Source organism: Lycium ferocissimum, unplaced genomic scaffold (assembly GCF_029784015.1).
Source record: "Lycium ferocissimum isolate CSIRO_LF1 unplaced genomic scaffold, AGI_CSIRO_Lferr_CH_V1 ctg3473, whole genome shotgun sequence".
NCBI lineage: Eukaryota > Viridiplantae > Streptophyta > Magnoliopsida > Solanales > Solanaceae > Lycium > Lycium ferocissimum.
The window spans coordinates 22,795-33,931 of record NW_026725412.1 but is presented as its reverse complement, the minus strand read 5'-3'; the positions used below and the strand labels follow the sequence as shown (position 1 = coordinate 33,931).

Here is an 11,137-nt window from a genome sequence, read left to right as displayed (position 1 = left end):
AAACCCAGATCTTTCCATTAGGATTACAGCAGCAACCTTCCATTCCAATCCATCTCTTGTATAGTTGAATGTAGTCACTATCAACAGAAGGCTCAAGAATAGCAATAATTTGAAGTCTCTACATTTTGGAGAGAAATTTTAGTCTTTCAAAAGCCCCTCTGAACTTAACCCCCCTAATATGCCAAGTGATTGTATCAATCATGGATAACATTTTGGGGTGGGACATTTACTTGAGAGGCTTTAACTTTAGCCGTTGTGAGAGGTCCAGTGATTTGTTTCGTTTTACCATAGTTTCTAGAAAAACATCTAGGAGATAGGTTACCTTGCATAATCAACATATTTGTGTGTGAAGTAACAGTATCCTCTGATTTTTTATCTATCCATGATGTTTTAGGAGCAAAGTTTTTAATGAGTTGTTCTTCATCTGTTGAATTGCATTCCTCATACTCATCCTCTTCCCCTTCTTCATCTTCTATTTTAAAATCCTTATCACTGCTTCTATCTTCTTCATATGTATCTTGGTTTTGTAGACCCATTATTTGTAGAGGGGTGGCATGTTCCACATTATTTCTCTGTGTTAACTCTTCAGTGGCTGATTTGGGTTTTTGATTATGGTTCTGAGCAAGTTCTGGACTCCATAAGTCAACTGCAAGGCTAATGTCTTTTTGCTCCTTGGTTCTGGGCACAACAATTGGATCAGAAGAAGCTATAAGGGGAGTTTTAGCACCGGACTTGGATGTTCTTTAGAAGGGACAGTTTGTGGGGCAACTTCTTTTGAAAATTGAGCACCAATAATAGCGGCGCTCCTAACTGGCGTATTTTCCACTCTCAAGGGTGACAGTGCAGCCGAGTTTGGATTGGAAGAAGTAGATGGCCTATGGTTTGCCACATCTGTTGAAATAGAGGCATCCTTTAGTTGTTCCAGATGTTGAAATGAATTCTTCACTGGGATAGTTGAAACAATAGGAGACGAAATGAAGGCATTAATATGACTAATAACATGTTCGGTGCCTTCTGAGTTCAAATTAGACTGTGAGTCTATAGTGACCACAGTATTATGTTCAAGAAATTGTTTAAGCTTCTCCTGTTTCTCTTTGTCCCCCATAGATGTAGGAGGCCTGGCAATCCATTTCATAACCATTTTCTTGGATTTAATACCTTTCTGGATCTTGCGTCTATTGATAGCCTTTGGCTTAGCTGGGCGAATGCTCTTGTGAGATCCGGCATTATAGTAGTTCACTTTAGGAGGCTGGTTTTTTGGATGTTGAAACTTAGCAATACCATGAGATTGTTGTCCAGCAGTTGGATAGGTCTTTGGAATGGTCTGTCCAATAGTAGTAGTTTGAGCTTGAGGACCAGCCAAAGGTTGAGTATTTGATGGGTTCTTGCTGGAGCTGGGAATATCCACAGGGTCATTTCTTGAATTTCTAACATTAGGCCTTGTAGATTTCGGATTAGCCATACATTCATCTGCTATATGACCTTGATGTTTACAAGAGAAGCAATAATCTGGCACAAATTCATACTCAATGGCCAGGTAAAAACCACCATATTCAACACCTTCCTCATTTCGAATGCCAACCCATACAGAATCCCTCTTTTGTTTAGTGAGGTCAATTTCCACAAGAACTTTAGCAAAGTTGGATCGTGATTTGGTATCCGTAGCTTTGTCAATCTTTAGTAGCGTACCAAGAGGGGAAGTAATTCTCACTATAGCATCCTAATTATAATAATGCCACTTAAGTTCTAAAAGAAGTATCCAGACGGGTGAGGGGTGTTTCTTCCTCCGGGTTGAAATCAATCGTCCAAGTTGCAAGACGCATAAGAGCACCCAAAACCATAAATTTCCTCCGAGCATATATATTCAAGTAATCCTCCTTTATATTGAAATCCAAAAAGATATGTTTAAGAGTTATAATGCCCAATTACTACCTTGCCTTTTCGAGAAAATCTGGCTGCAAAATCGCTTCAAATGTCTTCTAGAAATGGTCTTCCATGAGAGAACTTACCTATAAGGGTATATTTGCAGTCCTTTGCGAGCTCGTTCTCTTCGGCGATGGTGAAATAGACTGACGATTTCCCTTTGTGGATTTCTGGTGGTCTGTAGATTAGCTTTGCCTTAGTCGCTGGAATAGGCTTAACGTTAAGAGCAGTGACATAAGAGGGATTATCAGGGGGAAGAGGGAATGGTTCACCGGAGAAGTTCGCCGGCAAGGACATATCGGAAGAGAGTTATAGAGCTGTTGTAGTAGAAATTAAGACCGTTGTAGAAGTTGGGGGAAACTTTTAGAGAGAGGTCACACTTTCTCTTTCTAGACTTTAAATGTGCCGGTGGATAGATTACATAGTAGATAAGACTACATGAACAAATGAGAAAGAGAACAATGTGAAAAACTAAAGCCTAATGAATAATTCTCTTTGATTTGCTAGGGACTTCCAAAAAACTTCAAGTGGTTCGTGTCATTTGTACAGTATCTGTTTTCAAAGAATATAATATTGATAGCAATTACATGCAATATAATGCTTCATGACACCTCTTGCAAGGAAGAACTTGTTTTGTCTATTGACAAGCTAGCAACATCCTGCAGTTTATCATTGTCCCATGCTTCATTGAAATGCTCCCTCAAAAACTCAACCGCCATGAATGTAAGAGCAGAAGCTGGAATATACCATGTAATTCGAGGAATGCTACCGCTAAACATCCCCCTTACACCTTCAGTCATCCAAATCTTCTGAACAGCATCCAGCCAGCCGCTATACCTGGCAACACATTAACAAACCAAACTTGGGATTTGTGAATATATCACAAATATCAAATCTTTTGAGATAGAACGAGCTATTTCAGAGCAACCAACAATAATTAACAAAAATTAGCCTCCCCTTCATCAGTAAAGTTAAGATAATTTATAATTTTTCTAACTTAGGATGGTGTGTGAATAACTAAAACAACCTGTTCTTATATTGTCGGGATGTAACTCAGGATGTGAGAAAAAGTAAAAATACAAACTTTTTTCTTACATTGTAAATATTACAAGTAGTAATGACCTAAGTCTTACATTGATTGTTGTTCTTATCAAAAGATTTTAATGAATGTTGTTTAAGGGTTAACATTGTGACACAAAAGATATATGGACAGATGAGCACCTTAATGTCGTTCCTTGCACTTGTAATCTTGTTTTGATAGCATCCAAGGGAGTGGTGACATATGCACTTAAACCTGTAAGAGATGGAAAAGTCATTGCATATTCAACTACAACTACCAGTATAATGCTTAAAAAAGTAGTACATACCCCCCAGCTAGTCCTCCCAAGAGGAGGCCCTCAATAGAGCCATTTGAGTGATAATTGAAGTTGTTAAACCACTTCTGCTTCCCATATTCGGTCGTGCTTTTCAAGGCCTCATAGAAAGTAACCTATGAATTTGAACATGACTAAGGTTTAACTTAATAATATATAAAAACCATAGTTAGTTTCAGTATATACTGAATTGAATGTGCCATCATAATTGATCAACGGCAGATTCTAGATTTTTGGAGAAAACAGGGTAATGGGAATTATGGTCTACACAAATAGAAGAAATTCCATGATTCTTAACCAGTTAAGATATTAAATTCAAATCATGGAATTTTTCTCTATATTAAATTCAAGTCAGAGCTCATTGACACGATCATACTCAGAGCCTAGTTCCTAACTTCGCCAGACATTGGACCATCTCCATTTAGCAAATGAGCAGGGAAGTGGATTGCAAGTTCAGGAACTACAGTGACGAAATGGCTGTTTCATTTTTTCCTCTTTTCCTTTTTTAACAAATTCCCAGATCTGTCTCTCTTAGCAATCTCCAAATTCACGCATTTATTATACTAAAAAGGAAAAAACAAGAATCAGTCGAATCTTGCACTTCCCAAAAACTTCCAATGCAGCTGTTATAGACTAGAACAAATTGAATGATACATAAATTACTGTGGGTCTTGTAATTGCTTCTTGATATTCAGTTTAGTTAAAAGGATTACTGGTGCTTTGAATACAATGAACTATTTCTAGTTCTTAACTCACTTCAGTGTAGCTAATAGAGCTCTGTCAGCAAATAAGTTTCTACTAGAGTTGTTTATTCGCAGATGCAATCATTAATGCGCAGTGGTGCCTATATGCAAAAATTTCAAGTGCGGGGCGTTAGACCCATCTGAGCAGTTTGGTTCTGGCCTTACCTCGCACATCCTTGGAAAAGCGCAAGCCACCCCAACAGTACTTTCAAGATGGTGTCAAGCCTCAAAAAACCTCGCTCAACAAGCTTGTAAGCCTTCTGCCACTCAGCAGGCTTATAGCCTGTTTGGCCAAACAGCTTTTTTATGGCATCGGATTAAGATCAAATGTATTTGAATCGCATAAGATACAATTTAATTTAAAAGATTCGTAATGATTAAAAGCGGAGAAGATTGCTTTGTACTACATAGGTTTCATCCATATTCAGTCAGTGTTTCAATAAGTAATAATTTATTCTTTTCGCAGTCAGCTTTAATTGGAATAAAACTATTGATTCCAATATTTAATAGCTTGAACTTTCTTTAAATCAAATGTTACTCGAACCATATAGATAGAGTTTTTTGCCATCAAAATTAACTTTTTTGTGTATCATATTTGATTATGGAAAGATATCTATAAGTTTCCCTGGTTTATCCTTTTACTGGATTGAATTTGAACTTCCACAGTTTCACCTTCTTCCCGTGGAGGCTATTTCAGGCTTTATGTTTACTTACCTTAGACTGTCCCAATCCAATTGACTCTGGTCTACATGCTCCATGTACTCTGTGTGGGTACGGGATCTGACTAACTAGCAGTGTGTCTGCTTTTATATATACAGTTAAGTCACTATTACCATGTATGCATATTATCTGCCTCAGTTATACCAGTTACCTGATTTATTGTTTTGCTTGTCAAGTGATGTGTGTATCAGATTTTATTACGGAAAAAGATTTATAGGTTTCCCTGGTTCAGAAATTCTGACTAGCCCAACAATGCACAAGACAGAGGGTATTGAACCAAGATGAATCCAGCAAGAAGGATTAAGCTTCCAAATAGTATACCAAACTGAGAGAAGAATTTTATCCTTGATTGGAACACAACATCTGACCTAGGTTTTCCAACACATCCCAGAATTTATACACCACTAGATACCCTAAGTAACTCTACAATGCTGATTATCATCACCCTTCTTTTTATTGCTTCTCTTCTTCTCCACAACTCAAAACCTAACCTTATAAACCATACTCAGCATGAAAAGTTATAAAACCAAACATTCTTTGTATATTCAGCCATAGAGCTAGAAAACGAGTAGCAGTATGCTAACCCTAAAAGAGTTCACATCAACCTATACTAGTACTAGTATATAAAGGAAACTTACTAGTATATAAGGGAAACGCAAACTAAGTGTAAGCACACAATCCACCATCAAACCAAAGGAAATAAAGAAAATGACATATGAGTCATAAAAGTTATACCATTAAACCAGCAAAGGGCACGTATCTGGCAAGTGTAGACAAGTATCTGCAAAAGAAATGCAAAGTTAGCAATCTAAACATCTATGTTCCTACACACCTCCTACCTTAAGGTTGTGGGTGTGAGTCACCAACGGAGCAAAAAAGAGGGGAGCTCGTGGGGAGGGGTAAAAAAAAAAAAAGTAACATGATTTCAAAAAGTAGTCTCAACCTAACAGAGATGGTCCATCAGTAAATGACCTTAGTATGTCCAAGAAACAGAATATACAGAGACATAAATATAATCAACACACATAATATGGAAGTCAGGCTCCTTAATTCCTCAGCTAATCTTTTTCTAGTCAGGACTAAAACCTAATGTGCCTGGACAGCGACTTCATGTGAATCACAAAGTACCGCAAATAGATTCTAAGACATGTGATCATGAATAAACTGCTTTTCTACTTGGATGCGGAGGATTATGTAGCTAAATGTTCAACAAAATATGACATGAAAACCATACCCTGCATATAAACCCTTCGGACCTTGTTCCTTCCATATTGAGAATCCAGCCTGAAACATTCCTGAATAGTAACCATACATGTTTGGGCCCTGTTTCACACAGCTTCCATCCTTCAAGGCAACAGAAACCCAATACTTCCTGGTGCCTTGAACCTGCATACGCTGCTTTATCACTTCACATGGAACATATATGAAAGACCCAAGTGTATCTCCTGAAATGCAGAACAACTCAAAATTCTGAATTCTAACAAAAAACAGCATAATATCTACGGTGAAGCTAATGGTATGAATCAGGAGAAGCCAGGAATGCTAAGATTACCAATAGCACCGGCAATGAAATGTGACCAATGGCCACTAAGGCTCGGATGTGATTGTTCTACCCACTTCTTGCTAGATTCTATGATGCCAAAGTATGTAGCACCCGTGGCAAGAGATCCAGTGACCCCTGGTGTTACTCCTCTGTAAAATCCTAACAGCAAAACTGGCTTTGTTATTTTTAAAATAGCACAGAAATCAGGTCAAGATAAGCACCAAGATCAATGACATACCAGTTAATCCGTTGGTAACCCAAACAGTTCGTACCATCTGTAGTATGCTTTTCTCATTCTGAAAATAACACAAGGAAATTATTCAACACCGTAATCAATACATTTACTCACATAAAAATTTGATGTGGATGCAGTGTCATGGAGGCGGGTGCAAGGGTGTCTGCCTTCAGATTGACTTATTTATAGAATATACATTTGTGCAAGTTTGGCCTACCGTCCATCTTTGGTACTCTTGCACAGCCTTACTCAAAATAGTGAATCCGCCTCTCACTCTAATGCTCTGTTTGGATGGTTGTTACATATTGTTTCATAATGTATTGTATTATATTGTATTATGTTGTATTATATTGTATTGTATTATTTTGATGAATACAACGTCTGGATAGATTATATCGTTTTTCATCGTTACATAATGTCACACATCAAGAATTTGAATGATAAAGCTACAAGAAAAGCAGGGTACGAAGTAGAGCAACTACTAGCTCAAAATGAGGGGAAAATAAGAAGATAAACTAACTATGTGATCACACCAAATTGGTTGTTACACAAAATGAGACTTTCCTGTCGTTACATAACAATGGGTTTAACGATACAATACAATAAAATTTAAACAAACATTGTATTTAGACTAACAACACAATAAAATACAATAGGTAATAACCATCCAAACAAGCTGTACTTATACAATGAGAAAAGCACATATAATGATGTTTTAACAATATAAACTACCTGGGATGCACTGAAAATAGCTTGGCTTTGTATCCGGGTCTTCACTGTATCAATCGGGTGCATCATACCTTCCCCAAAAGCTCCAGCAATAGCCCCCCATACGAACTCTCTATACACTGAAATACAACAATGAAACACTTTACTTTGAGTTAATCAAGCTTAAAAGTTTCTATAAATAAACCATAAAATTAGCTTTTAAACTAACACATTAGTCTCAATCAAACAACAACAACATACCCAAAGATAGTCCCATACGTGGGGTCTGGATCCAAAATTTTCACTCAAGGTTAGAAAAAAAATAACAAAAGCTACAATAAAAAATAATGTTATCCTTGGGAATTGAACCTTGGATGTTGGAGCCAATTTTGAACACCTAGACCGCTTGAGCTAATCTTTTGCATTTGCTCAAAATCTACCTTATATACAGTGTAATTTTTTGTCAAAGGTGTTCGGGTGAACATCCTCTTGCCCGCCTAAATCCGCCCCGATCTCGGGAGGGTACAATGTACGCAAACCTTACCCCTACCTTTGCGAGGTGGAGAATTTGTTTCCGATAAACCCTCGACTCAAAAGAAGTGTACTCAAAGCATGATTCAAAGGAAAATAACGGCAGCAAAATACCAAGATAAACAGAGCAAATAAAGCAAACAGGCGATAGTCTCAATCGTTCATATTAATTACACCAGACTTGTTAAAATCCACTGTATGAATCCTCTAAAGTGTGGAAATTTACAATATATTTGTGTGTTGCATTATAGTTTATTGATTGAGCATAGAGTAAGAGAATGCAATGAAGTTTACCAAAGAAGTGATTGTGTAATGGGTTATCAGACGGTGAGTTGGTGGCTACCATGGCGAAGAGCGTAGCGTTTTGGGTTTTGGAATTTCCAGGTTTTTGTAAGAGCCCGTTTGGGTGGGAAGCACAACTTTTAACTAAGTCAAACGGATCTAACTTATTTTTTTAGGCGTATTTTAAGTATAAAATAATTTATAAGCTGGTCAGTCAAACACTCAAAAAAACTGATAAACTAAGCCAAACAGGCTCTAAGTTACTTTTCCTACGAGTCAGATGAGCGCGCAGGTCTGTTTTTCGTTTTTCATGTGCTGTGAACACTTTGACTCAGGGGCAGTGAGGCGAGACGTTTTATATATGCATAATCTTGAGGCACGGGCATAGGGTATTTAATTTTTAATAATTTATAAACTAATAAAATAAATATATAAATAAAAAATACATTAAAATTATTATGAAATAAAAAAGTAGAAAAATGTATATATCTATTATTAACATGCTAACATGGACACGAACCATTAAAAAAATCTTGAAAAAATGAATGACATAAAGATGCATTACACTAATAACATGACTATGATGAACCACATATGTAATTAGACGAACCATTAAAAAAATCTTGAAAAGATGAATGATATAAAGATGCATTATACTAATAATATGACTATGATGAACCACATATATAATTAGAGTTGTAAAAATGATACTCTATCCTAAGAATTCAAAAATAAAAATGATAATAATATAAAGTTATTGTTTTAAAACCTAAAATTAGACAACAAATTAATATTCATTAAAATACAAATAGTCAGAATAGAGTCTTCAAAACATTATCTAAACTAGAGCGATACCTAAAAATTCTAAAACTAAAAACTTTTTTGAAAAAGATAAATTGAAGAATGCTAAAAAGATTTTGAAGAAAATAAAGCATGGAAGCATAGTGAGAATTGGAGGACAAAACGTTTGACTTTGTAGTTAGCACTTTGCATACAAAGGTCTAACGTGTATAAACAACAAAGAGAAAAGATTATGAAACTAGGATAAACAATTAAAATTTGTTTTTGAATTTTTGTGATTTTTAGTTTGAGAATTTACTATGAGTTAACTTTTGAATATTTAATTTTTATTTTTAAAAAAAAGATTTATTAAGCACTTTTGGCCCAAATTTGAAAAGTTTTCGGGGTTTACGCCTCAAATGAACGCCCAGAATGTTGGGGCTTATGCCTAAGCAAACGTCCGGAAGGTTGAGGCATACGCCGCATATACGCCTCGAGGCATTTTTTGTATGCCTCGCCCCAAAAATGCCTTTCAAAACACTGCTTAGGGGTAGACATAGTTGGAAGAATAAGGTGGCAGGCCCCAAAAGTTTTTTTCTAAGTGGAAGGGCCTCATTTTCTTTTCCATTTATTTTGGGTCTAGAAATTACTAATGAGGTGATTAGCAAACACGCGGGGGCCTTTTGTATTTTTAAAACTTTGGGTTTAGGTTTCTAAACTTTCAAAACAACCTTTTTTTTCTTTTCCTCTTACTTCTTCATTCTTTTTCCCTCTAACTCCAACGATCGTTGAGCTGCCTCCTTCTCCCACACCTCCATCTCCAAAAAAAAACATATTTGACGGGTGCTTTGGGATAGAAAAAAGCTATTTCAAGAGCCAATATTTGAAGATTTAAGGCAAGATCAGTTGCAGGTTATAAAAGCCCTGATTTTTTCCTATTCTGATTTCTTTTGAGTCCAAAATGGTATTTTTAATGTCTTATTTTGTGATGTTATGATTTTACAGTCATGGTAAAGCCTTAATTTGTTGATTATGATTATTTGTTGATTGGCGAAGCCCTAATTTCTTTTTATTCTGATTTTTGTTCAGTTCCATTGTGTTTTCCATGTCTTATTTGTTGATTCTTTTGAGTTTATAGTCATAGTGACGACTAGAGGACGTTCCGGATCACTTTGGAGAGTTGACTACGGGTCTTCTTCATCTAGAAAAAGGCTAAGAACAGAGGTTATTGACCTAGATCCGACGTAAGTGAAGTTGAAGCCCCAAAGAAGAAACAACCAAAGGAGTTAATTAATAGAGGAAAGAAACAACCAGAGAAGTTAAATAATAGACCAAAGAAACAACAAAAGGAGTTAATTAATGGACCACAACCAAAGGAGTTGATTAATGTAGATCAGTTAAATAATAGACGTAATGAAGAACCAGATGAGTTGATTAATAGACGAAACGAAGAAGAGGAAGACGAGACGTCTCTTGATAAGATTCTCAAGGAGATTTTGAATTTGAAGAAGAAGAAGAAGAAGTCAATTGTGGTGCTGGAGAAGAGGAATATGGTAATGTGATGCTCCGGAAGATAAGGAGAACAATAGTGATCGCCTATACATTCTGAAAATGTCAAGTCCATCACGCGTAGAAAAGCTGGAAAGGCTCCGATTGAACTCATGGCTTTTGGAAGGCGATGATTTCCCGGCCAGGATCATAGTAAGGTCTGCTATGAAGTCGTGGTTTGACTTTAAAGTTCAATTGCGAAAGCATAAACTCCTAAATATGTTTTGTAAAACTAGTTTTGCCCACTTCTTGGACTTGCCCTTACATTGGGATAAATTTAGTGGAAAGTTTGTTCATTCGCTTCTTCTACGGCAAATTACTAATCGAAAGAAAGAAGCATGTGATGTGATTTTTGATTGAGGATATGCCATGTTGTTTTGGGCTAAGGGAGGTTTGCATTGGTCACTGGTTGAATCGTGGTGCCCTCCCTAGTGGAAAGGAGTTGAATAAGGTCCATAGAAAAGGATACAAGTTATATAAAAAAAATTTAAAAATTAAATTAGGTGTTACCCAGGATTTGCTCGTGAAAAGCTTGGAAAATAAAACATTGACCAAATTGGAAAAGCTTAAGGTGTCCTTGCTGTGGTTTGCTCATTGCATTTTATTAGCACTTGACAATTCTAAAACAGTTGAGATGAAGTGGATAATGATAAGCCCAAGTGCATTTTTGTTTTGATGATTGTCAAACTAATTCAGAATCAGATAGAGACCTGATCTGCAACACCTCTGTGCATCTTGAACCGTCAGTAGG

General features: G+C 36.5%; 1 protein-coding gene across 3 annotated transcripts; it reads right to left on the bottom strand.

The window, feature by feature from the left end:
• Positions 1–2,273: 2,273 nt before the first annotated feature.
• LOC132044079 (uncharacterized) lies at positions 2,274–8,175 on the bottom strand. 3 transcript variants are annotated; one of them, XM_059434567.1, is made up of 9 exons: positions 8,071–8,175; positions 7,270–7,385; positions 6,541–6,598; positions 6,312–6,461; positions 5,994–6,204; positions 5,495–5,540; positions 3,293–3,412; positions 3,145–3,218; positions 2,274–2,760 (listed from the first exon to the last, which is right to left on the bottom strand). In XM_059434567.1, exons 1-9 carry the CDS (start codon positions 8,120–8,122, stop codon positions 2,526–2,528), a joined length of 1,062 nt encoding a protein of 353 aa, XP_059290550.1. In that variant the 5' UTR covers positions 8,123–8,175; the 3' UTR covers positions 2,274–2,525. The 3 variants fall into 3 exon arrangements, with proteins under 3 accessions (XP_059290550.1, XP_059290551.1, XP_059290552.1); XM_059434568.1 differs by having other exon boundaries at positions 7,891–8,169; XM_059434569.1 differs by lacking the exon at positions 8,071–8,175 and adding an exon at positions 7,615–7,851.
• Positions 8,176–11,137: the final 2,962 nt, after the last annotated feature.